This window comes from Limanda limanda, chromosome 14 (genome assembly GCF_963576545.1).
Source record: "Limanda limanda chromosome 14, fLimLim1.1, whole genome shotgun sequence".
In the NCBI taxonomy this organism is placed as follows: Eukaryota; Metazoa; Chordata; class Actinopteri; order Pleuronectiformes; family Pleuronectidae; genus Limanda; species Limanda limanda.
In genome coordinates, this window is record NC_083649.1 from 4,946,709 (window position 1) to 4,974,669 (window position 27,961).

The following is a 27,961-nucleotide window of genomic DNA, read 5'->3' on the forward strand; positions in this document are numbered from 1 at the left end:
TCAGATGCTGATGAGCGTGGTGGAGGTGATGAGGCGCACGGTGAGCGTGCCCGGGAGGTCGTTGTCCTGCCGGTTGCCCTTGTCCCGCAGGTGGAGCGTGTGCTGCTCCTGCCGCTCGTTGGGGTCGCTGAACATGATGACCTGACCCAGGAAGGTGTCCACGATCATGTTCTTGTTGTAGATCTGTTGGGAGGGAGGCAGAGGTCAGGGAAGGGAAGAGGGGGAAAGGAGGAGAGAGAAGGGAAGAAGGTAAGCAGTTTAGAAATATGCAGGGGACAGGAATTATGACCCGATAGAAGAAATGTTTAAAATAATATAAAGGTGATGAGGGGAACCTTGAAACCGGCTTGGGGCTAGAAACTGCCAGTAGTTTTCCACTGTCCATGCGTGTTAAAGGGACTCTTACCTTTGTTGCATTTGAGAATTACAGCACATTCAAATCATCCCGCCTTCCTCCAATGCCCCACCCCCTCGTTCCCATCCGCTGTGTTTTTTTGAAGAAACTTTATTTACAAGCAGACTTACAATCTACTGCCTCCGCGCACGCACGTGAGTTTTTGTTTACCACAGCAATGGATTCGGTAAGTTATATACATTTACATTCACATGCCTTGATGACGCGGGCCCGAATGCGCCACAAGAAGCAGACGGAAAACCTGCATGTCCATGCAGCAAACAGACAGGTCTGTCGGCCAATAAGGTCCTTCGGTCCGAAGAATTTTATTGGTTGAAGTTTTCACTAAATATTATGAGAGTGAAATAATTGTTTGTTTTTACTCCTGGTGGGTCTGTCTTGCATTTTAGAGTGTCATTACCTTATTAATACCAATTTAACCTTATCAAAAAAAAGTGTAAAAAATGCAACAAAGGTAAGAGTCCCTTTAAAGGTAGATGTAGAAGAGCGTTTGAACTAGGTAGAAAAACTCTCAGGTCTTGGAGATGTTGTTTGTATGATGTGAATTTTTATTTTCCCAAAAAGACGACCAAAAGGGCAGAATTAATAATAATAATAATGAAAATATTAAATAAAACAAAAGAGCGAAAAACAAATACTTTGTAATGAGAAAAATAAATTGGCATAATAGCCAAAACAATTGATTGCAATAACAGTCAACTTTACCACGTTTGCTGGTTGAGAAACAATTTCTTAGGAGAGCTCTAAGACTTTCATCTATCCACTAGCAGTTCTCCCGACAGAATGAATAGACAGAGAGATGCAGTACAACTACAAACTGCATTTTAATTTTGTTTTCAAGTCTTAAGCACTGAAAATCAACCGTTTTGTTGTTTTTTACACAGATTTTTCTAGATTTGTTTGAGGTTTTTAAATAAAACCAACATGCAAAACCAAATGTTAAAACTTCCTTCTATCCACATGCACGTAGGCACATGCGCGCGTAGGCACATCAGTGGGCCGCGGATTACTTTCTAGTCAGAATGGTGGTCCCTGGGACAAAACCAGTTGAAAACCCCTGCGATAGAAGGAAGTAGAATGTACAGAAGCTTTGGAGAAAATACCAACTGTCTTAGAGTCGTAGAAAATGTCAGAGGAGCAAGAACATCGTGGTGCATCTGTGTTAAAGGTCATGTTATTAATATCACTACAGCTTCCACATCTTCAATATCTCCTTATCAGTCCGAGATGCGAGTTTACAGATTATACATTTATCAGTCAGACACCGTGAGTTCAAATATCGGTGGAGAAAAACAAGATCTGTGCGTCTGTATTACAAGACTGAACCGAGCTGCAGAGCGTGACCACTGCCGAGACGATTTCACACGTCTGATTGAGTAAATTTAATACCACGTTGCCAGGAATGAATCCCTTACAAGTACTTCCACACATATCCCCTGATATTGAGCCTGTAATTGATGGGTTACGGATGTTCAGTGAATATCCTCAGCGGCTCGACTCTAACGTGAGATGAATGCAAGTGACGTGAACGCGGCGGTTCCACCTTTTGTTTTGCCACCGCAGCAGCAGCAGCACAATAAAAACCTGATTGTGTCTGATGCCTGATACACTCTGGCTGCAGGTTAGAATCCCTCATGAACCTGAAGCTGTTGGCGTTTAGGTCATGTGATGTCTCACCTCGATGTGGATACCGTCTTTAGGTTTCTTGCGGTAGAACAGGCCTTTGATGTCGAAGTTTGGGCACCGCGTGTCCTTGTGAACCGGAGATCGGACCCGCTCGCCCTCACAGGTGATGATCACGTACGGATCCACAGCTGCAGGAGGAATAAAACATCTTTAAATCAAAACACTGTGCTGATGAATGACATTGATCACTATGCATCTATTTGGATAATTCCAGATTATACAGTTTGATATGGTAAAGAACTAGCGCTTGTTGGCATTATTGATTAATTTGGGATTTATATCACTTTATAATATGAATATTTTAAACTAGCTACAACTCAATCAGCAGCCACAGTGATGTGATTGAGATAATTCAATTTAAATGTTATAATGTCATATTTGTACGTAATAAAATACAGAGGAAAAAGTGCTTTTACTTTTAAATAACTTCAGTAAATGTTGCTGATAATATGAATATTTAAAAGTACTTTTAATTAAGTAGGATGTTGAATAAAGGACTTATCTACTTATTACTTATTTAACTCAATAAACAGTTCTGTTTATAATTAGAAGAACTCATTGCAGCTGGTAGTATTTGCTGAATGGGATTTTCTAGGGCTTTGGACGATGCATATACAGTATTTCATTAATATGAAATTTATCGGATGGATGTCTGAGGAATGAAATGTTGCCAATGAAGTGAGTTAATTCTTTCTGTAATATACTCACATCCTGATCACCAGTGGAGAAGAAAATACATTTACTTAAATATGCTTCCTATGTACATTTTTGAGATATTTGTACATATATTTAGTATTTAGTTTAGTTACTTTACTGCACTTTTATTCCAATATATTCAGATTTAAGGAACATTGATAAATTGTTATATGGGTACCAATGAAAAACATTTAAATTCCACAGTTCATTCCAAGGGATCTAAACATTAAAACCACTATGTGGAGGATATGAAATCTTCTGACTTCACCAATTAACAGCAGAATTCTGTTATTTTTTTTATAGCTTGAAACACCAGAACACATTGAAATAATGTTAAAATCACTTTTAAAAAAATCTACACATAGTGGCTTTGAAGGTGAGTGAGTTGTAAAACGCACAGACACGTGTGCACACTGTGAGAGACTGGAGGAGCAGGACTGTGTGACTGCAGGCAACAACTACACTAAATATCTATGCAGTTAGTTTTCAGCAGAGGGCGCTGTGGTACCTTGTGCTTTGCTCAGGAGTCTTTTCTTACTAGGATTGAGGCAGTGAAGCTCTGTGCAGGAGTTTACAACACAACAACATGATCGTCAACATGTATGAAATCACATGATCCAAGATACAGCTGCTGTTCAGAGAGGGTGGGCGGCTCCTACCTCCGTTGGAGTCCGGCCCCTGCAGACCCTCAGCGTTCAGTACATGGACCTGGGTGACCAGCTGAGGGTAGCCGCACATCCCCGTCCAACACGTCTGAGGAGGGTCGTCCAGGGACAGCTCTCTGGGAAGCACAGGGGTCACATGTATGTTAGAGGATCGGTGACCGGACGGAAGATTAAACTGATCTTCTACAGTATAGAAGAGAAGCTACATCAGCACAAGCAGGGTTCAGTTTGATCCAGACCGAGACCACTTTGATCTGGATCGTGGTCGGAGGAACTTTTTAAATCTCGGAGTAAACTGAAGAGTCACAACCAGAGGTGTCAAGTAACGAAGTACAAATACTTTGTTACCTTACTTAAGTAGAAATTTTGGGTATCTATACTTTACTGGAGTATTTTTTTTTCAGACGACTTTTTACTTCTACTCCTTACATTTTCACGCAAATATCTGTACTTTCTACTCCTTACATTTTAAAAATAGCCTCGTTACTCCTATTTCATTTTGGCTTGTTTTCATTCCGGAGGCGAGAGGAGAGTTTGAGTTGGGTGCCCGACATTACAATAATTATTGGCAACTAGTTATCATGTCTTCTGCTCCATAATATAACATTATAGTCATTATGGCCTTTAGAAAACTGTTTTTTTTTGGAGGAGGTGGGGTAGTGCACTATAGGCCCCTACCAGTACTTTTACACTTTTACTTAAGTAAAAAAGCTTGAGTTGATACTTCTACTTCTACAGAAGTATTTTGAAACCCTAGTATCTATACTTCTACTTAAGTAATGAATGTGAATACTTTTGACACCTCTGGTCACAACACAGGTTATTGATTTCTGCACAAAAATCGATTGTACTCACATAAACAAATCCTTATAAACACATTAGCACAGTTGACTCGTTGAAATGCAAACTGCGTATCTAACTATTTTGCTAAACGTTTGATAGAAATGTAAAAGCAAAGCAAGTCGAGCTCGATCTCGAGAACGTGACCTCATCTTCATCCTGACATGTCAAAGAAAGCTTTTTCTTTTGTCTCACTTTCTTTTTCCGTCACTGCCTCACTCAGAGCTTCAGCTTCAGTTGAGCCGGGGATGGAAACACACATGAAAGGATAGTTTAGAGATTTACTTGCAGTCTGAAGGCACATCAGTGAAGACACGCAGGAGGAAGTCGCTCTGCTGCGCCGGGTCGAAGGTCGTGGGGATGATGACGTAGCGGCCCTCCTTCAGCTCCTTCCGGAGGAAGACGCAGCGCGAGTTGATGTAGATGGAGCCGGCTACTTTCTGCTGGGCTGAGTGCATACGGTACTTCCGATTGAGCTCCACCTGCAGGATGAAAGGCACACGCTATGGAAAGGTGTTGTGGAGGTTCCTTTGATCTGTGCATGCGTCGGTGGTGGTTTTTGTACCCGGTGAATATCGAAGCCGATGGCGAGGTTTTCCCCTTTTCCCTCTTTGGGTGTTGCTCTCTTTTCTTTTTGCTGTAAGCAGATCAACACCTCGTCCTCCGGCTTCTTCACATCAAACACATACTGCAGAGAGGAAAAGAGGAAAAGAGGAAAAGAGGAAAAGAGGAAAAGAGGAAAAGAGGAAAAGAGGAAAAGAGGAAAAGAGGAAAAGAGGAAAAGAGGAAAAGAGGAAAAGAGGAAAAGAGGAAAAGAGGAAAAGAGGTTAATCACATATAGGGTTGCAAAGGGGCGGAAAGTTTCCGGCAAATTTCCGGAAGCTTTCCGGAAACTTTCCATGGGAAGTTTAGCTCGGGAATTTTGGGAATTTTGAAAAAAAAAAAAAAAAAACGCAAATTAAATGCTGAGCAATAAAAACATCATTCAAAACTCTATTTTAAAGATGTATGGAATGCAGCACACACTGCATGTTGAGTTTCAAGCCTCCACTGTGCATTCTTCCAGCACATGCACAGATAACTCCCAGCATCCTTCACTCTACAGCAGGGCTATTGAGGCCTGCTGTAGAGTGAAGGACTAGTCAGGTAAGTTTCAATGATATTACTGGGAAAATATATTAGCATGCTGATTGAGGATTGTTCATCTGTTCATCTAGCCTATTTCCATTCATTTATCCATCAATTGTAAAATATGTTTACAGATGATTCCAATTGTTTGGCTAACTATTTATATCTCTGGCATTGCATTAGTGTTTTTTTACAAACTTTTTTCTCATCTTATTCTACAGAACAATGCCACGTGCACTCTCTCATGTGTGGAGGTATTTCACCCCATCCAATGTAGAAGGAAAGGCTGTGTACATTTGCAAATACTGTGCAAAGACCTATGTTAAGAATGACACAACGATGCAGAAGCATATAGTCAAGTGCCCAAAGTTTCCTCAGGGCTCAAATCAGCCTATGACAAAACAAAATGTTTATATTTATGTCTGTATATAACAAGGTAAATACAGTTAGTATAAATTACCCACAACATTTCCAGTTTATTCCTGTTAATTCACGTTAATTCCCGTATATTCCCGTATATTCCAGTTAATTCCCGTATATTCCCGTTAATTCCCATGGAAAGTTTCCAACTTTGAATATTCCCGGAATTTTGCAACCCTAATCACATATCACACGTCTCTCTGTGACTCACACACACGCTCACATCAGCACCAGGACCAACCTGAGGGTTCTGCAGGAAGGTGGTCTTCTGATTGATGCAGCCCCCGGAGCGGTTGCGGAGGGGATCCTGGCGATGGGTCCACGAGCCCCTCATCACCTCCTCCTCCCAGGTTTTGTGGATGCTCAAGTAGGACGTGTTGATGAGGCGACACAGGATCAGGTCGGTGAAGTACTGGCAGAAGTCGTCGAACGTCATCCTGCAGGAGGGCAGGAAAAGAAGAGGAGAGACACGAGCGGAGAGAGAGAGGGGGGGGAGAAGCTTGAGAAGAAGAGCTGTAACAGGTGTCAAAAATAGAGGAGATGAAACCAGAAACAAAAGAAAGGGTCACAAGTTAACGTGAGGCGGGGATTTCTGACTGACGGGAGATTTTAAGGAAACAAATAAACAATGAAAATCACAACAAAAACATTCAGTGCTTCCCTCATGAAATGTAATAACACTATGGAAACGTCTCTTTCAAGGTATAGTTTGATGCTTTGGGAAGATTATTATTAATATCTCGTCATTAAATGATAATATTAAAGATCACTCTGGTTTTATTGAGCGGAAATAGTCACTTAAAGTCAATTTAAACCCAGAAGTGGTTGAATTGATTAAAAAACGAGATGTAAAATGTTAATAACTGATCTTTAGAGGAGCTGAAAGGTGGAATTGATTAGTTTCACTCTGTTCTCCAATTTTATCTCAACCCGACACCTTAATAACCAGATTGAGGGAAGGAAACAACAGAACCGTCAAATGTAATAACAGTTAAAAGTCTCTTTCAAGGTATAGTTTGATGTTTTGGGAAGATACTTTGATTGATGATTAATATCTCGTCATTAAATGATAATATTAAAGATCACTCTGCTTTTATTGATCAGAAATAGTCACATAACTTAAATTTAAACCCAGAAGTGAAGGTTTTTACATTTTTTGATTAAAAAGAAGAGACTTATCGTGTTAATTACTGATCTTTAGAGGAGCTGAAAGGTGGATTTGATTAGTTTCACTCTGTTTTCCATTCTTATCTTCACCTGCTCTCGGCTGTTGCCAGCAAAACCCTAATAACCAGATTGAGGGAAGGAAACAACAGAACCGTCGGGTCCACTTGGTTCTCACCAGAACTCTCCGTCGTCCTGCACCGTGACTCCCAGTTTCTCCCTCTCGCTCTTGCTCACTTTGTTCCACTCCTCTGAACTGAGATGAACAAAGACAAGAGAGCAAACACGTTATTTACAGCCACGGCAGAGAGAACCAGGCTTTGATCAGGAGCGTGGTTTTTCATTAGAGATGCTTTTCTCTCTAATTTCCCCTGAGATGCATCGGTCACATCATTGTTTTTTGATCGAATAGAATTTCATATTGATTTTGATTGTTATTAAAAACCCAGTATTTCTTTCATGTTGCTGTCTTGGAAAAAAACTGATTCCGCCAATTAAAAAAAAACATTGATAGATTCTCTAACCATGAGTATTTCTTTTTAAAGTTATCTTTTTATTACTACTATTTTTGTAATGGAAAATACAAAATAAAAGACCAAGGGTGTAGGAGTGTGCCTTCTGAATCCTCAAATCAATTTATAAAAGAAAACACAATCAATTTGCATTATAAACATCTTTTCAAATCCTTGTCCTGATAGAAAAAGTCGATCTTTTCATTCTATCCATGTAAATAATGTCAATCCAATAGTCAACTGTTGGAATCTCCAATTGATCCTCCTGCCAGAAACAGTAGTTAGACAATCTAGTGAAATGTCTGTGAATCTTTTAATAATAATCTTTCAATTAAAGGTTCACATACATAAATCATGTCTGTGTTTCGTCCCACACGGGAACTATAAACTCCAAAGAGTCTGTTGGGGAAACAGAAGCAACCTGTGTGCAGTTGTTACTGTGAATAATATGTGAGCATCAAGGTCCATTCTGCTTTCACAGCTCCGGGGGGGAACGAGCATTTACCGGACGCATTAGCTCCGTGTTTATGTCTTTGTGTTTATGATTCCCTGACAAACGTCCACGTCTCAACAGTCTGTCAGACTCCATTTACTGTAACAGGTTTTTTATCAAACCATGAATAAATTATTCAGCGCGAGCGAGTCGATGATTGAGAAAGAAGAGCGATGACTCACGTTGCCTTAATAACATCTTTCTGTCTTTCAGGCCCTTATCAATAATTCAGGCGGTGTTGTGACACGGCTTCGCCACCTCCCTGTTTGTGTCACCGAGTCGGGGGGGGGGGGTGACGATTCACAGACTGAGAGACGACAAACTAACAAGGGAACGGCAGCGGGAGAGGAAAAGATGAATGAAACACACTTTTCTCAGGGGACAAAAAGAGCCGTGATCCACCTGATTGAACGGCCTCTTGTGCAAACGGGTCATTTTGATCCACTTAGACGTCTCAATTGAAGGGTTAGATGTCCCCAGATTTGTCCTGTCTCTTACAGAAAGGACCCGGGGACAATGTGAGCAGCGCTGCAGCGTTCACTTGTGTTCTCCAGACAAACAACACTCCTACTGGGCTGAATTCAGCTATTCTGGTTCACCCTGTGGCCCATTAGCCTGATTGCATCTCCATTTTTCATTGTCAACATGACATTCTCCTATTGTGCAGCTTTCCCGTCGTCACTGTGGCCATTAAATATGGATTTTTTCTTCTTCCAGTCGTTTGTTGTTTGCTTATTTATCACATGCAGCCTCTTAGAAGGAGCAGAGGCAAAGGAGGACAAGTGCGTTTTGACATTTTAAAAATTAAATATCTGAACTTGTTAACGTTGGAGAAAAGGACACGTGAAAAAAAAAAGGCTTCATTGTATCTGTTGCTTTGGTAAATGCCACATCTGACTCACATGGATTCACAGCATCTTGAAGAATGTGGATGATGAGTGTGTCGGTGTTGTGTTGCGTTGTAATCACCTGTCGCTCCACGGGCCGCTCCACTCCTTCTCCCCCCACGGGTTCCTCATGCGGATCATCTGCAGCTTCTCCGATTTGAAGAAGGCCAGCAGTCCGTGACCCAGCCGCACTTTCCGTACGTCGGTCACGGCGTACGCGTGACCTTTGACCAGGCCGCACTCCAGCCGCGCCTCCATGTCCTCGATCGTGGTCGCCTGGGTAACAACGAGAGGGATCCGCTTGTGTAAAGAGACGCTGTCGTGAATCACTAAAGTTATTTACAAGAGGGGAGGCCGGTGTACAGTCGTCTGGGAAATAAATAACAGGCAGACGTTTGGAAGAAATGCTCTCACTATCTGATTTTGTGTGTGAACCAAAAGTGATTATTTAAGGGTATTTAATGCACAGAAAATGATACAAAGGGAGGTTGTGGAAGATTTCTACAATCACTGCATGAAACATTAATGGATAACTAGCTTGGTTATGATAAAATTCTGTTTGTGAAAATAATTACTGAGATCTGGGGACACTGGTCTTCACATGCCCACAATTTCAGCCCAGAAACAAGCTCAGGGAAAACCTGCCCAAACCCGACAAGCCTAACTTTATCTTTAAGTAGCAGGATGCTGAGTCGATGACTCGTCTTGGACTGGAGAGATTGACATACATTGTTAAAGGTAAACAGGAGGAGTTTGCTTGTATTTGGGAATCATTTATGTTACGGATAACACTGACTGAACAACAGGTTGTGAAACGATCCTGGCTTTTTTTTCTTATTTTTATTTATTTATTTATTTTATTTTTTACTCCATAAGTTTGATGTCTGTTGTCATTGTCCATTTTATTTATTTATTCTTTCCATGTCTGTGTGAACGAGTGGCTGTTCGAGGGGATGTAAATGAAAATGTTTGTAAATTCTGCATAAAGTTTGATATGCACTTGAAACAAATAAAAAATATTGTTAAAGTAGCAGGATGCTTCTCCAAGTCAAAGCAGTGTTTCCTCTCTAAAGATTGGTGGTCTACATATTCTACTTTGTCCGGCCACAGTGTCATAACGAAACAAAAAAAATGAACTAAACATAATAATGAGATCTCTAAATTGTGGGCTTTCTCTGTGCAGCTCTATTTGCAGTGTGCTCGCTCGCTTGTGCTTTAATCCATAAAGTTTTTCCCGTCCACACAGACAGTCAGACCTCATGGTTGCCCTGTAAAGAAGTTCTCTCTCTCTCACATAAGAACTTGTCCTTCACTCAGAATCGGTTGTAAGTGAGAGGGATGTTTTATTGCAGTCTGTCCAGTAGCAACTCTGCTGATTAACAGACACACAAAGTGAAAACCTGACCTCCTTGGCAGAGGTAAGAAACAGAGACCTGATCCGAGGGGGACTTGAGTGTGTTACATTGTTTTTTTCCCATCATTATGAAACTGCGCAGGAACAAATGAGTCTCCGACAGGCTGGCATAGTCTAAGTAATTAATGGGAAACACTGCTTCAACATTAAAAAGGGAACATCATCCATCTCGTCTGCACTCCGTCCGGCTGACAGTTCCCCATTAGCTGGGCTGATCCAAAACAAGGTTAATTTCAATCTGCGATCCAGAAGCTCAGTTTGAGGAAACAATGGACGGAAAGCAGGAGAGCTTTGTGTCTGGAAGCAGCGGAGAGGACGGACGAGGTCGTCTCAACGCCACGAAGGAACTGAATGAACTTCAGAATACAGTGAAGCTTGAGTTCAATTTGAAAAAAATCATTTAAACTGGTGCATTAAAAGTGAAAGTCAAATTTACACATTGAAATTGTAACGCTTAAGTGTAGATCAGTTAAAAAGACTAGTGTTTATCCGATATCTAACCAGGAAACTGGAAAAAAATGAAAAAGGCTTTTACTTATTAGCTTAAATACCTAAATATATACTGGAAACTCAGCAGATGTTAATGATTCTCCACCGATCTGTCTAACTCGCTTTGTTGAAACCTGTATTTTCCTGAGGTACAACTACAACCTGGACTACTACTGAAGTGTAGATCAGTTAAAACCACTTCACCTAAACCAGTGTTAATTAGAAATAAAGCCAGGAAACTTTTAAAATATTAGATATCTAAGCAGAGTTTGGGGTATTTCTTACAGGAACAGGACGATGTTTTTGCTTATTAGCTTCAATAACTTGTTGTAGCTTGTTGAAACCTGTATTTTCCTCCAGTACAACTACGAGCTGGAGGTTTCTTGTGTCAGAGTGAATCTTCCCTGCGTCTCTCTGCTCACCCTGATGGAGCAGCTGATGAGGCCGTCCCTGTTGTGGACTTTGAGAACTCGTTCGAACAGCTGGTTACGGGCCACTTCGTCCGTCGCCATCTGACCCTCCAGCAGGTCCACGGGCTCCGACACCCCCCCGGTGAAGTCCACCAGGGCGTCGGCTGTGTTTCCCCCGTCCAGAGCCTCGTAGCAACCATACACCCTGCAGGAAGAGGACCAGAGTCGGGAAACATTTATTACAGCAACTAAATGTGTTCATATAAACCATATTGATATTATATATCATTTTATATAATAATATTGTCTTTTGCACACTCTGTCTACATATTCTTACACTCATAGTATATTATATTACCTATTGTATAGTCAAATACTTATATTCATACCTCTACTATATATCATATATTATATCATACTCTCTGTATATTCTTTGTATACATAAGTCTATATACACATATTCATACATGTGTACATGTTATAATTACTATTATTATATCACTATTACTATTATTATTATATATACTGTTGCTGCCATTATTACAATATACTGCTTTTATATTGGTATAATTACTATCATATATAAATATATACTATGTTATATTATATACTATATATACTGTACTATTCTTATATACTGTCTAACAATAACATTACCATCATATCATCAGTACTATTAATATCATCTTGCCACTGCACCTTATCTACCTATTTTATTTTATTTTATCTTGTGCTTCTGTTTTTTATTCTTTCTACCTCAATATTTTTTATTTTATTCTATTGTATTGTATTTTATTTTATTGTATTCAAATATACCGGCTGCTATGATCCCTTCGGGGATGAATAAAGTACTCTATCTATCTATCTATCTATCTATCTATCTATCTATCTATCTATCTATCTATCTATCTATCTATCTATCTATCTATCTATCTATCTATCTATCTATCTATCTATCTATCTATCTATCTATCTATCTATCTATCTATCTATCTATCTATCTATCTATCTATCTATCTACCTACCTACCTACCTACCTACCTACCTACCTACCTACCTACCTACCTACCTACCTACCTACCTACCTACCTACCTACCTACCTACCTACCTACCTACCTACCTACCTACCTACCTACCTACCTACCTACCTACCTACCTATCTATCTATCTATCTATCTATCTATCTATCTATCTATCTATCTATCTATCTATCTATCTATCTATCTATCTATCTATCTATCTATCTATCTATCTATCTATCTATCTATCTATCTATCTATCTATCTATCCATCCATCCATCCATCCATCCATCCATCCATCCATCCATCCATCCATCCATCCATCCATCCATCCATCCATCCATCCATCCATCTATCTATCTATCTATCTATCTATCTATCTATCTATCTATCTATCTATCTATCTATCTATCTATCTATCTATCTATCTATCTATCTATCTATCTATCTATCTATCTATCTATCTAAAACTTTCAAGCAAAATGGATGAATATTTGCAGGATCTCCAGTGTGAGAATTTCCTGATTTTCTCTGTTTTACATCATAGAAAACTGAATATCTTATGGTTTTGCACCAAACAAGACTTTTTAAGACATCACTTTGGATTCGGTAAAGTTGTACTTTGTTAGTTGTAACCCTAAAAGCATATGGACATATTTTCTGAAGCCCTTAAAAAGACAGGTCTACTCATTAACTCGACTCCACTAACTTGGCATAGGCCTTCTCCACCAGGGCGCTCCAGAACTCGTTGCTGTCGTTGGAGTGGCAGTAGACCAGCTGGTTGTCGACCGTCGGTAGCCGGTCGTCGATCACCACGTCCACCCACTCGCCAAAGCGCCAGAAGCGGAAGTGGAAAATCCCGGCGTACGATTCCGGCTTCTCTGTGTCCCACTCCTGCTCCTTCCAGTCTGGGATGACCTGCAGGGGGCGGGTGGGAGAAACAAGGGGAGGAAGAGGATGAGGAAGAGGATGAGGAAGAGGAGCAGAAGGCAGGTAAGCCAAACAAACACGGGAGCATGAAAACGTCAAGGTGGAGTCGACAGACCTCAGAGCTGCTGATGCATTTAGGATCAGGGGACACATTTATCACCTTGGTCCCGCTAGCTCATAAATCCTGCTGTAATAGGACATGGGTGAGAGGTAATAACTGTTGACTGCAGAGTGTGTTAGTGTGTTTGTGTGTGTTTGTGTGTGTTTCAGCTGCTGCATTTGTTGTCGTCCTGCGAAGCCGCTACAACACAGCCTCCATTTTGTGAGCTGCACTCATCTATTATCCAGGGGGCGAAAAAACAAATTCACGTAAAGCCTCGGAGGATTTACAGGTTTCGGAATTTGCACGACCATAAAACAAAGGAGCGATAAACAACCGCCTGTCAAAGACAGAAATAACAGAAGGAAAGTCACAACATTCAGGATCATTTCAAATAAGTCAATGCAGCTTTATGGAGTTTTGTTCATTATGTATTAATCAGTAGATTTGCTGGAGAGTTATTTTGGGCCCAATCTTACTTCTAAAACTAAAATGAATTCTACAGATTCTGCTCATTGTGTATTTACATAAACACAGAGATAGAGAGAGAGAGAGAGAGAGAGAGAGAGAGAGAGAGAGAGAGAGAGAGAGAGAGAGTATAAATATAAGTTCTTTATTTGAAATGGCTTTATAGGAGCCAATGCCAATATTATTTTATTTAAAAAAAACTGTAAATAAAAGGTATATTTTAATGTAAAATAAATATTACACATCTTTTCTACATTATTTACTCTGCAAAACACGTTTTCAAATCGGGAAGTGGAAGGCTGATATGTTATCGATGGGTCTGGCTTGCTTTTTCCAGAACCCGTCAGAGAGCATCAGCTGCACCTCAAGGACGTTCTGACAAATTTGATTTCAACGATCTCTTCTAATCATAAATCAAACCCTCTATTGATTAAAGAAGTCCTTCACTCAACGTCCTAATTAAGCTAAAGGATCAATATCCATAATATCAGCCAAATGTACAAAACTCTAATTAAATGATGTTCCTATAAAAGGCCGATATCAAAGCTCCAATCAGCCGAGCTTATTGGCCAGTGATCGGTCTATGATATAAACTCTCCTTGTTTATTTAAATCAATACCTGAGGAGTGCACGGAGTTATATCCTGCGCAGCCACAACATCCAGTGTAACAGTTACTTCCTGCACTGTGTCATGTTGTGGTTGCCTTTCTCTCCCCCCCGAGCCTGCTGTGACCCAGAGTTCACCCGGAGGACCTCACCTCGGAGCCCACCCCCCCCCGATCGGGCGCCCAGGGGTCCTCCGGGTCAGGAGATAAAAAGTGCAAATGATGCAGCGAGCGACACCACACGTGACCCGACTGACTCGGCTCCAGCAGGTCGTCCTTGGAGACGTCAAGGTGATGAAACGTGATGGAGAGAATCTGGCGTCTACAGACTCCGACTACGAAGCAGCAACAACCTCTTCTAAAGGAGGTGGAAGAGAAATATAAATAATGTTGTGATCCTAGGAGAGGAAGTGTTTCTGTTTCTTGCACTCCATCCTGCTGCTGATTGCTTTCTCACAGCAAAGACTCGATCTCAGTTCTCATCTGGAATCAGTGTCGCTAGGCAGCAGCTAAACTCCGGCTGGCAAGTGAACTGATGAATGTCCAGAAACACAAAGCAGCCACCTCAGCTTCTCCTGCTGTCTGTTGATGTATTGATGTATACGTTTATGTATAAGTACACAAATACATCTCCTACACAACAGCAAACACGGGGCCACCTTACTTTTATAAAACAGCTTTGAGGTTCTCCTCTACAGCATCACTCACACGAGCCTCTGGGATGTTACTAATCAGGACCAGAGGTACCAGTCACTAGTCACATCCTGTACTAGAGTCAGGGAATCTGTAACTAAGCAAACATGTGAGTCAAACAACAGTGTGTAACAAACAGAGCGAAGCCCGGGCCCCTGAAGGAGAACCCTGTGCTGTGGTTGCAAATGTCATCAGACCTGGTTGCTTAGCACCTCGGCTCATTTGTTCTCCGCCTCCCTCCTCCTCTTCCATCGAGGTGAGACACTCACGCAGACTGTGAACGCCCGCAGGCAGGAGCAGAGAGGGAGCTACTGGACAGAGGGAAAGGGAAAGACGCTTTCCTTTGGACGTAGCTGTCGATTTGAACCCAGCCTTGCACACGGTCGTCGACCTATCGGACATGTCCACAGAGTTGGCGCTGGCGTTCCGGCCGGACACGCAGCTCACCGAGGTGATGCGCCTGCGGGCTCAGTCTCTGCAGCAGCGAGGTCAGAAGAGGCAGGACGGCGAGCGGCTGCTGCGGCCCAACGAGGCCGTGTACCGCCTGGACTTCACCAAGCAGACGCTCAGGTTCTCTCATTGGGCGGTGAGGCTGCCGCCGGTGGGACGCCTCACCGTCACGGCCACCTCGCAGCTCTGGACCCCCGACCTGACCCACCTGATGACCCGCCAGCTGCTGGAGCCGGCCGGGGTCTTCTGGAGGTCGCCGGGGGACGCCAGCGATGCGCCCGTCCGGTTCTACGAGGCCGATTCCACCGAGTTTGGCGAGAGAATTGCAGAACTCGCCAAGGTAAGGAAAGCCATGTACTTCCTGTTTGCGTTCGCAGAAGGCTGCAGCCCGGAGAGTCTGGACTGCTCCATCATCTTCACAGTGGACAAATAAAAGTGGGAAATCCACAAAACCTCTGGACACATGCAACAGACTCTTCTGCTGTACTTTGTGCTCGTGGACTTTTAGTTTGAAGAAGTGAATTTCAGGTTAACCCTGTATTTTTTGTATAGATGATGAAATCTCAAATCCAATAACACCTCCAGACTTTTCTTATTTCTTTTGCATTTGAAAAGATTGAACCTGCTTCTGTGAGTTTTGTGATCACAAGCTGAGTTCCTTTATACCTTTCTAGTCTTTGATACTCAGCATGAATAGGAATAAATCAAATAAAACAAACAAACAAAGAAGTGTGTCTGTGTTTTGTTTCACCGATGTCTGAAGCACAGACGATTCCTTGAGCTTGCGTGTTAACTGAAGCTGTGGTGCTCCCTCTCCTCCGGTTTGACAAACAGCCGGCCCTGACGGGTTTGGTGGGGGGGGTGAGTCCCAAGTGAGATAATGGATAGAGACAGCGTGTGTTTGTTTGTGTGTGAGTGAGCGTCTCCCGGCGGACGGTGGAGCAGGTTCCTGCCGCCTCATCCGTCTCCGTCTTGCACGGTGACCCTGACAAACAGGAGAGGGGAGGCATGTGGATTTCGTCTCCCGGCCTCCTCCCCCCCCCCTCTCGCCAAAGGGGATAAAACAGCAACTGTGACTGGAAATGAGAAGACGCTTGTCAGACGAAACGGGAGAGGAAAGAATAATAACGAAGATGTCAAGAGGTATTAGACTCGTCTCTGTTTTTGTTTTGTCTCTAACTCGCCACCTGAACCTTCAAATCTGCCGAGGCTGAATCTCACTTTTACCAAAACGTCCGACACTGCACATTCTCAGGAGCCTCAATTAAATTGATTTTGCCGACAGCCTTGGAAACATGAATATAAATCATTATGGAGTGTCCTCATTTTAATTATTTTTTCTGTATCATGGTCACTACTGTTGCAATATTACTTATAATACTTTTGTTTTCATTACAATAACACTTACATCACTCCACTTTCTCCCCAGTACCTGCTTTTGCACAGTGTCTGTTTTGCAGGTTGTTTTTGTTTTCTGTATATTTTTACTCTCATTATGTGTAGTTTAGTAGTGTATATATTTTGATCTTTCTTTTTTATTGTTGCTTCGGCACTGTTATTTAAATTCTGTTTTTCTCTTTTTTGCTGTAACAAGTGAATTTCCCCGTTGTGTGGATAAATAAAGAAATCTAATCTAATCTAATTGCTGTGTGTCCTTTTGTTGGTCTCCTTTGGACCAAGACTTAAACAAATGAAGCAGGTTGGAGGGAAATCCTCCCCCTGATTTTACTATGAAGAGATTATAAATAAAGTCTTGAACTGTGTTGAGTGATGAAAACGATCTAACACGTCCAAAAATGAGAAGATACAACAACAAGGCGCTTTGGTTTGGCAGGTAATTATCATGGACAAAATACAGACTAATAATGTTTTGGAGGACGAGCTCTCAGATTCACTGGGGACGAGTTTCTGTCCCTGAGAGATTTGGACCATTATTTATAAAGGAAGTGAAGCTGGCGGCCAACAGGAGAACGAACAAAAGAGCGACTCTACACACAAAGAGCAGTTGAACTAATCTGATTTACAAAAGGTCGACGACGACAACAACAGATACAACACAGACACTGAAGCTGAGGCCAAATAGCCACCTAGTGAAAGTGTGCTACACAGGGTTTCTGGAGGTTTCCACAAGTTAAGTTAAAAACCTTTAAAGACCATAATGAATGAAATGTAAGATCTATCTCACAGATAAAGGATTATCAGAGTCCTAGAGTTACTTACACGTGTCTATAACTGAAGATAAAGTGAAGTAGTAAAACTAGAAACACCACAAACTAGGGCTGGGTGATATCAGGTAAACTTTTACCTCAATTACAAATCAATTATAGTTTATGTATCTATATATATATATATATATATATATATATATAAATAACTAAAAGACAGAGACAGGAGAGTTGTGGTAAAGATATTAATAATGTTGGTAACAACTTAAAAACACCAGAGGAATCACTTGTGTCTTTTTATCTGTTTAAGTACATTAATACATTGAGCCATCAAACTAATGATGATCTATAAATTGACATAAACACATGGATAACTCGCACATATGGACTTAGAGATTTTAATCTTTTCTTATGTTTTCAGACTTTAAAATAAACGTCTACAGCTCCTCCCATTGTCCTGAAATAAAGCTAAAATATCAAAATATGAACGCTGTCGTCTTGCACTGATTTGACTTTGGATATGTCCCATCCATTAACATGGAGGAGGCTCAATTTGGACATGCCACATGAGTACGTCCATGTGTCCACACACACACTGTCTGAGCCGTCTGTCACAATCCTGTGTCTGGTTACAAAAGGCCGAAGCATCTTGTTTCAAATCCCATTAAACCTCAGTAATCACTTTGTTTGCTCCGTCGAGCTGAATGTCGGAATAATCCTGACACTGAAAACTCCAGAGCTCACCACACGTTAAATAAATGAACAGAAGAGACTTTGAGCTGCCAATCACGTGAAATATTTATCGGAATCAGTGTGTGAAAGGATTCAAAATGCATTTACAACAAAACAAGAAGAATGTTTATAGTTTTTGGAAAATCCGGTTTGAGGGATAGCGTGTGGACGAGAGACTCCGACACAGAGGACTAGGGTTGCAAAGGGGCGGAAAGTTTCCGGTAAATTTCCGGAAACTTTCCGGAAACTTTCCATGGGATGTTAAGCTTGGGAATTTTGAAAAAAAATACGACGATTACAGACAATTCCAATTGTTTGGCTAACTATTTATATCTCTGGCATTGCATTAGTGTTTTTTATTACAAACTTTCTTCTCATCTTATTCTACAGAACAATACCACGTGCACTATCTCATGTGTGGAGACATTTCACCCCATCCAATGTAGAAGGAAAGGCTGTGTACATTTGCAAATACTGTGCAAAGACCTATGTTAAGAATGACACAAAGTTTCCTCAGGGCTCAAATCAGCCTATGACAAAACAAAATGTTTATATTTATGTCTGTATATGACAAGGTAAATACAGTTAGTATAAATTACCCACAACATTTCCTGTTTATTCCCATTAATTCCAGTTAATTCCCATATATTCCCATTAATTCCCGTATATTCCCGTATATTCCCATGGAAAGTTTCCCACTTTGAATATTCCCGGAATTTTGCAACCCTACAGAGGACAGGAGGGTGGATGTAGCTTTGTGAACATGTGAGTGCATCAGCTCCACACAACAACACACACACACACACTTACCTTTTGCCACAGCGACTCTCTGGACGCCAGACTGGAGCACGCCGCCACGAACCAGCAGTTACCCAGCTGCCCCTGATGGAGGTCGTGTGCACTGATGCCATCGACAAACAGGTGGGGGTCCTCACACAGCTCCTGCAGACACACAGGAAACACAAATCTGGTTTATCATCAGTTTAATTATCATGTGAAAATAAGGGATATTTCTGTTTGCGGGTAAAAAAAGGCCTGAAAATGGAATGTGATTAACAAACTCTGCTGTGGAACATGAACAGGGCGAGCGAGGAAAAACTCCTGAATCCGAAAGACACCATCTGTCCCTGCGCACCCACGTAGCATATTCATGATCTTTAACCCGAGTGTGGGAGGGCCACAGGAAATCTGTGAAATCAGATTTCCTGTGGCTGCTGAGCCGAGGTCCATTTTCTGCCAGTGTGCGGCACAGAATCTCCTCCACGGCAACAACATGGAGCCGCACAAGCTGCTGCTCTGTTCCCTGTCCTCCGAGTGCACCTGCCTCACACAACCTCACCGCCGTCCATCGCAGGACACACACACACACAACCACACACACACACACACACTCTCACACACACAATCAGACGTCCTGTGGTTCCTGCGATAATGTGCAGGATGATTACTACAGGCTGTGGGCTGATACAGGCCACTTACCGAGGGACACACTGTCCTCCACTCGTTTGTCCGAACACAATGGCTCAACAGGACTCAGCAGAAATGAGAATGCACCCGGAAAAAAAAATCCCCCCAAAATAAATAACAATCTTGCACCACAGACGTTCAGACTCTTATTAAAACTACTTCTCACTTCGTAACGTCAGTCAATATTTCATGGTAGTAGTTCATGGTTTCAATCTCTAGTTTCAGGTCGTATTCAATGCAGCTTGATGTACATTTATTAAATTATGGTCCAAATGCATTTTGGTATGGATACCGTAATTGTGAAAACTTATATTCTGTCCAGAGGGTCAGGTCCAAGGTGTAAGAATATATATATTCACTTCTGGTGTCAGAAAACCAAGATGGCATCGGACAAAATACTAAATTTGCTCATTTCAAAACAGTGGGTTGAAAGTCTGTGCAATGTCCTTTCATCTGTTAGAAAGCTAAAGTCACATCAGGAGCTTTTGATTTCCTGATGGCTGTTGAGTAAAAAAATCAAACAACAACCTGCATCACATCCATCAGCTCGGCAACTGGTCAATATCAGAGTTTTGTTTTTAAAGTTAACACCGGCCCGGCTTGATCGTTACTGGAGCCTGCCGAGCTCAGCCGGTCTGGGTGTGAACAGTCTGTCTGCCGATGCTTTATGGGACCGGCTGGGTCGATGGGCACCTCGGCCATTACTCCACAGGCAGAGGGAAGCCCAGCACCACTTAACAGCTCCTCATCGTTACACACTTGCAGCTCTCAACTAGGGTTAGGAAAGTAAAAGAGGGAGAGAGCTGATGCATGTATTCATGGGACGAGCACACGGAGGAACGTCCGCACCGGGACCAGGCAAGTTACACAGAGTGGAAACAGGATTCTATTAAGAACTCAGGATCAGTTTGAAGGGCACAGCTTGTGATCATTGTTTTATACATTATATTTTGTATTATTTCTTTTTATATTTGTTGAAGAAATGATGTTATCTGATACAGGTTTTGCACAATAAATCCTTTGCATCCAAATTTAAAGCAAGGGTTGGCACCAATTCCTGAATATCAACAAAAGAAAGTGCAAATTAAGAGTAAAGAGAAAAACTATTTGTGTTATTGTGAAGCAGCTCCAGGAAGATCTCAGGATCCTTATGTCAAGTTTATCTCTCGTCCAACACTAATAATCTAAATTATTAGTACGTTTACTTGGGTTGATATTGTTTACAACAATAGACGATTACCTGTTAAATAGTTTAATAACGATTTCAAAGACATTTGTACCATCCAGGATAAAAGGAAGGTAAATGGTCAGTTTGAAGGGCACAGCTGGTGATATACATTATATTTTGTATTATTTCTTTTTATATTTGTTAAAAAACAAGTTTGAATAACTTTTTTATGTTATTTGATGCACTTTTTACACAATAAGTCGTTTGCATCCAAATTTAAAGCAAGTATTAGTTACATTTCCTGAATATCAACAAAAGAAAATGCAAATTAAGAGTAAAGAGTGTTAAAACTATTTGTGTTATTGTGAAGCAGCTCCAGGAAGATCTCAGGATCATTTTGTCAAGTTTATCTCTCGTCCAACAATAATAATCTAAATTATTAGTACGTTTACTTTGGTTGATATTGTTTACAACAATAGACTATTACCTGTTAAATAGTTTAATAACGATTTCAAAGACATTCGTACCATCCAGGATAAAAAGAAGGTAAATGGTCAGTTTGAAGGGCACAGCTGGTGATATACATTATATTTTGTATTATTTCTTTTTATATTTGTTGAAAAAGAAGTTTCCATTACTTTTTGATTTTATCTGAGGCACTTTTTACACAATAAATCCTTTGCATCCAAATTTAAAGCGAGTGTTGGTTACATTTCAACTACTGGAAAATAAATTATACATAAATTAAAAAAAGAGTTGCTCAAAGCAGAAAAGCATTAAAACTATTCGTGGAATTATTGTGAAGCAGCTCCAGGATGATCTCAGGATTATTATGTCAAGTTTAACTCTAATAACAATCTAAATTATTAGTAAGTCTACTTTGGTTTATGGTATTAACAACAATAGATTACCTGGTAAATAGTTTAATAACCATTTCAAAGACGTTTGTACCATCCAGGATAAATTGAAGGAAAATGGTCTTTATGGAGTTTTTATCATCTTTACAATCACTCAACACACTTTAGAATCTATATAAAAAAAGTTTCTCTATCAGTCATCCAGTCGTTCACTGACGGCTCAACCATCAGGGACAACTTGTGGTTCAGTGTCTTGCTCAAGGACACATGGACCTGAGGAGTGTTTCCTGCTTCACCTCCTGATTCACAGGATCTAATGAAAGAAAGTGAATATTTGTGAATCTACACAGATTTCTACCACATGTAAAAACACAGATGGTGAAGCGATGAGAGGAAACCAACCGAGTCCCAAACGCGAGCAGCTGACGTGAAGTGAAGACATCGCCCAGAAGTGCGAGCATGTGTGAGTCTGTGTGCGTTTGCCCTGCGACAACCTGGTGAATCCTCCAGTGAGACGCACAAATTGGCTCAAGCTCATCATCCTGCTTAAATAAAAAAAACAAAACATCAGCTTTGTTACTCGCCTACGAATTCCACGTGTGTGTATTTATATCCAGATCATAGCATAAATACACACGTTGGTGTGAGCCTGCACGTCCACACACACACACACACACACACACACACACACACACACTCAGGACGCCACCAAGGCCACTGACTTGCTGACTCTGCAAAGCTGATTGCTGCAAAAGCAAAGTTTGAATCAGAAGCAGAGGCCATTGGGTGTTTCCCCGGAGGCCGGACGTCTTTACCGGCAGCTCCTCTCACCTTCCACCCCCCCGCCTCCAGCCCGGGACTCTATGAAGCTGCCTATGGATGTTGTTTCGTGGAACTGTGTCTGACCAGTGGCGGAGTTAAGATCTCTAATCACGTTTTTTCTCCCCCCCCCCCCTTTTCCGCAACAGCATCGATTGTGCGAGTCTGAGCAGCAGCGAGGTTCTCCCTGTGGTGGCCCCCCCCCCCCCCGTCCAGGGAGCGGCTCGGCTGGCAGAGTAATAGAGTATCGATCCCTCTCTCCGGCCCGGCAGACACTGGAGTAATGTGAATATTGTGGCTGAGCACGGTCTAATCATTTACCCTGCCACTGAGAACCTTCTCTGCTCCATCCATCAGGTTGTGAGAGGAAACCATCAGCTACAGGAACGAGCGACCAGCTGGAGAACAGAGGAACAGGCAGAACAGAACAAGTGGAATCCGGTTGTTCTAAAGATCCTTGTCGAGAGTACGTTAGAGTCAAGACTTGTCTGGGCTTATAGGGCCATGTGATGCTGAAAAGAAGATACCCCTTTTATTAATGAAAGCAAACTCAAAAACGTTAAAATAACCGGCCTGAGACACCTGAGGTTTTTACAAAGGTGGTGAACCACTCCCCCTAAAACAGTAATCATTTGCAAAACCAACTTTTTATGTGAAGTCTTGCCAACAGTCTTCTTACGGCTGATTTTTGCTACTCCGTTTTTACGGATACGGACAGATAGGACCGCCCTCTCCGAGCACCTCGGAGAGCTTTTCGTGCACCTCTGATTTTTCTAACTATCCGTGGATATTTCGGATAGCCTATTTCGGATAGCCTACGGACAGCCCTTGGCGACATCATTTCCGTACGACGTCATTTCCGGATTTCACATTTCCAGACCTCAAACTTCCGGTTTTCTTCCGGTTTTCTTCCGTATATCATAAGACGGCCACGTTAAAATCCAAACACAACTACGATAAGAATATGGATAGCAACATTGAAGAGCGTCTAGTGGTTCAGTGTGTGGGAGGCAAGCCGACAGAGGTAAATAAACACACGTGGACTTGTTCTTCCCAGAAATGGGGTAGGCTTCTCTGAGCTCGTCTTCCGTTGCGCCACCTACTGTTTGGCGGTGAATTGTTTTCAGACGGACGGTCGTCGGAAAAGCATAAATCAAAAGGAGTCCCTGGTATACGTGCGTCCCTCTCCGCGACACGGATACGTAGAAGCATAATGGAGTCTTTACAGTTCATGATCGGAGACTTCACAAGCTGGCGAGACATGAAGCAGAGACTAAAGCCAGAAGTTAGCGAGCAAGTCACAGAGAAGTCGGCTTCTAGAAGTTGTCCGGCCGAGCACGTTCTTCTGTTTTGCTTCAGGATGAACCCGAACATCTTCAGAGTCTTCAGATGGGGCAAGAAAATGGAAAACACTGGTTCTAGATGATAGTTTTAAGTTGAAAAGATTGGTGTTTGATATTTAAAGAATATTTTTAACCTGTTCCCCAGTCAGTCAAACAGTCCCTCCATCAGGCTGCTGACGGTGTGGTAGCAGAGTCTTGAGCGACTCGTGTGATCGGTGTCAGGCTGAAGGTTCACAGGCTTAACCCCCCCCCCACCCCCATCCCCCCCTCTCCCCCCTTGTGCCCGGTGTTATCCTTGCTCAGATGCATCTCGGCGATTTATGGCTGCAGTGACGTCCCAGTGGCAGAGCGTGCGAGCATAAAGAGCCGGCTCTAATAAAATGCTCCTCCTCGCTGCCTGTCTCACGCCGGTCTGTCTTTCTCCCGCTGCTCCTCCTCCTCTACCCCCCCCCCTTCCTCTCCTCCTCTGATTCAGTTATTTATGACTTGACTCAGCCAGGGTGGGGGTGAGGCAGCGATAGAGACTACAGGTCATACATGTTAGCTCCCCCAGTTTCCACTTACTGTTGTCAAATCCAGTGGAAGAGCAGAAAATTGATTTACAGCTTCTCTGCAGCCGCGTGGAGGTTAAAGCAAACAGCTCCTGCTGCTCTGTTGTTGTTGGACAAATCCTCAGAACAAACTAAATAGGAAACAAACATTATCCTTTAACCGTTTTCTATATCGCTTCTCCTTTGAGGGTCACAGGGGGGGCTGGAGCCAATCCAAGACCCTGACTTTGGCCAATTCGCCTTGTTGTGCTTTGAAGATGCCTGAACCATTAATATTGTGTTGACTTGTGTTCTCACATTATCCAAAATGTTTCCAACAACATCCCAACCCAGAGAAAAGGTGACTGGATGTTCCAGTTTGGCCTTTTATTGTCTCATATCTGCTTCACCTGCAGCTTTGCTATAACTTCGTTCAACCTATGACGAAGGGCAAACACACCAAGCCAGTCAGCTGTTTTTTCCCTTCCACCATTTGTATTTGTCACTCGTACGATATCACGATTATTCATTTCTGTTTGCTGCGTATTCTGTGAATCCAGAGGGAACCAAGGGACAAGAGAAGATGATCGGACGAGAGACGATGGTGAAGACGACAACTCCCGTAATCCCACGCTGCTTCACAATTTCATCAAATTAGGTCTTTTGTTATTGTTTTGATTACTCCACTATAACAACTGCTGATCAGAAGCACATTTTCCGTTAATAAGCAGTATAAAACAAATCCAGACTAGTACAGTGTATATTTACTTTGCCTCTAACAACCTTTCTATACGTACTGTGGATGTGCAGTGACCCCAACTTCTCTTCAAGACCATTTAAATTCATCACAATCGTCTTTATTTCCTCACATTACACGGTAACATGAGATTTAAGAAAGAGCTTCTCACTAAAGCCTCAACAAAATGATGCAGGAAAAAGCATTCGTCGTTATTTGTGAAACCTCTTCTGACTTTCCCGTTCACGTGCTTGAATTGGGATTTAAAAAGTGCCTGTTTTGGTGTTTGTAACCTCCCGAGACGACGGTTTAAGACCCGAGTCGTGTCCTGACGAAGCGAAAAGCCTGCTCCTCCTGCGTCTTCCTCCTTCCTGACTCCTTCCAGTTTTCCGTCTGCATGACTGACATCAGCACAGGCCAGAACGTATAATCTGTGTGACCCAGTTTCCATGGCAATGCACGCTGGCTGTCGCTGCAGCGGCACACAGGCAGAAGGAGGTTACTCCATCCAGAACCACAGCCTGCTGTGAGAGGGGATAACAGAGGCCGGGGAGTCGGCTCTAAATCCTGAGGCCCTGCGTCTGACATCGTGTGCCAAGCAAACATACATATACAGTATCGGCTTATACGAGCCGACCGAGGGAGAAGGAGGGAAACAGCGATTAATGAGTACTGACATAATGCCATGTGGTGAATTATGAATGATTAGTCACACTGTAGATCATCAAACTGTTATCCTGCAGGGACCTCCCCCCTAAGAGCTCCCTGGTGGGAAGGTTACTATGACATAGTTAACACTATTACCTGACATATCAGCAGAGCTCTGGGGGGTTCTTCATGCACTCACTGGTCCAGTTAGCAGGGATGGTTTTACACCTCTTTAGGTAAGAGGGGCATACCAGTGGTCCATGTACATACAAGTTATATATATGACATACAACATGTCAGTCATATACTCTGTTTCTTTATTTTCACCCCCTTTTTTATCACTTCAGGCCCTTAATTGGCAAAATTAACTTAATTTAAGTTTTACATTTTCACCTATTTCCAAGGAATCATTTGTGTATCTTGATAAAGCAAACAAATCTCCACAATGGAGATTATGATTTCATTGTTTTGTTGGCCAAGGCTTTACCTTAAGGGTAACCGTTAAATTCAAACAGTTGAGCATTGGTAGAGGTGTGAGCACTTTACACTTTACTTTACATAAAACCTATGCTGCTTTACGTACTGTACTTGAATCTGTTTACTTAGAATTAGGAAATGTCTTGTTGTTTTATCCGTTGTGCCCCCTGCACTTTATGTTTCACCGTGGGAGAGAGTGGGAAACGATATATCGATTTCTTAGTATGTCTGTACATGTAAAGTAATTGACAAATAAAGCTACTATACTATACTATACTACACTACAGAGGATAATTTCAATTGTGAAACATGTTTACATTGTTACTTGGGAAATCCCTGACATTTTTATATATCAATATATAGAGTTTGAACTGCCTGCAGAGCTCAGAGAACAGTTACAAAGAAGTCTGCTGCATTGAGGAGCCACAGTGGCTTCCTTCATTCTTAAATGGACGATGTGTGGTTACAACCAGGACTGTGTGTCTGCAGCTGTGTCTCCGTGCAGGATCTCTCTCTAGGGCCTCGGTTAGAGAGATAATCAAGAGCCTGATGGTCCCTCTGGCAGAGCTCCAGAGATCCTGGGTGGAGATGGGAGAAACCTCCAGAAGGACGACCAGCGCTGCAGCACTCCACCGATCTGGACTTTGTGGCAGACGGCCAAACGTGAGCTTCTCCTCAGTGAAAGACATTCTATAGAAACTTGAGGACGGTGGTCTGATGAAACCGAGAGCATCACGCCTCTCGGATGTGAGAGGTGAAACGAACAAACAGAAACAAGTCCAGCTGCCTGCGTAAAATTTTACAACTTCTGAAGATATCGGGAGGACTGAGGATCTTCACACGTCTGAGAGAAACCGAACATGAAGCTTACAAGTGGTTATTTTACTGACATTTTACAAGCTGTATATGTCGGTTTAAAGCATTTTCTACTCTCTGTGGTTTATTAAAACCAATTCCAACCCGGTGTATCCACGCCCCAAAGCGTACAGTGCTTTATCGTCTATTTGAATATAAATGGAACCATTATAATTTCCCAAATTAATATCCTGCTGCATTGAAGATTTGAAACGAGTGACTGAGACCATAAACTCCTTCATTTAGGTTTCAGGCACTTCAGCACTGGCTTCGCTTTCCAGACCTGATATCGACGTCCATTTTCATCATCAATTAATAATAAATAATGTTTGAAAGACAGTTACATATCTGCTCTCGTTAATGTTTTGTTCCACACACTTGGAAAACAATCTTAAGTGCTGATACCTATAAACATTATGGCCATTAACAAACCTCCAGACTGGTTTGTCAGAGTCGAACAATCATCTTTGAGCTCTGTCAGAACAGCTGAGAGGACTCCACGGCCCGACTTACCCGAGGTCTCTTCCACACCACGCGTCCGATCCTGTTGCCGTGGATAAAGAGCGAGTCGTCGATGGAGGGGAAGCGGGGGTCCTCGAAGAGCAGGCCGCTCTGCAAGCTCTGCCTCTTCAGGGTGGAGTACTGCTGCCCCTCGAAGGCCTTCACTGAGGTGAACAT

At 42.1% G+C, this 27,961-nt stretch overlaps 2 protein-coding genes across 3 annotated transcripts; one reads left to right on the top strand and one right to left on the bottom strand.

Annotated features, from left to right (window-relative positions):
- capn5b (calpain 5b) lies at positions 1–27,961 on the bottom strand. Of its 2 annotated transcripts, XM_061086152.1 has the most exons (12): positions 27,797–27,961; positions 19,194–19,325; positions 12,950–13,158; positions 11,232–11,424; positions 8,989–9,182; positions 7,193–7,270; positions 6,092–6,287; positions 4,868–4,990; positions 4,588–4,784; positions 3,457–3,578; positions 2,093–2,229; positions 1–183 (listed from the first exon to the last, which is right to left on the bottom strand). In XM_061086152.1, the coding sequence occupies exons 1-12, from the start codon at positions 27,959–27,961 to the stop codon at positions 1–3; spliced, it is 1,929 nt and encodes a 642-aa protein (XP_060942135.1). The 2 variants fall into 2 exon arrangements, with proteins under 2 accessions (XP_060942135.1, XP_060942136.1); XM_061086153.1 differs by lacking the exon at positions 19,194–19,325.
- Positions 15,434–15,919, top strand: ompb (olfactory marker protein b). Its single transcript, XM_061086155.1, has one exon. The coding sequence runs from the start codon at positions 15,437–15,439 to the stop codon at positions 15,917–15,919; it is 483 nt and encodes a 160-aa protein (XP_060942138.1). The 5' UTR covers positions 15,434–15,436.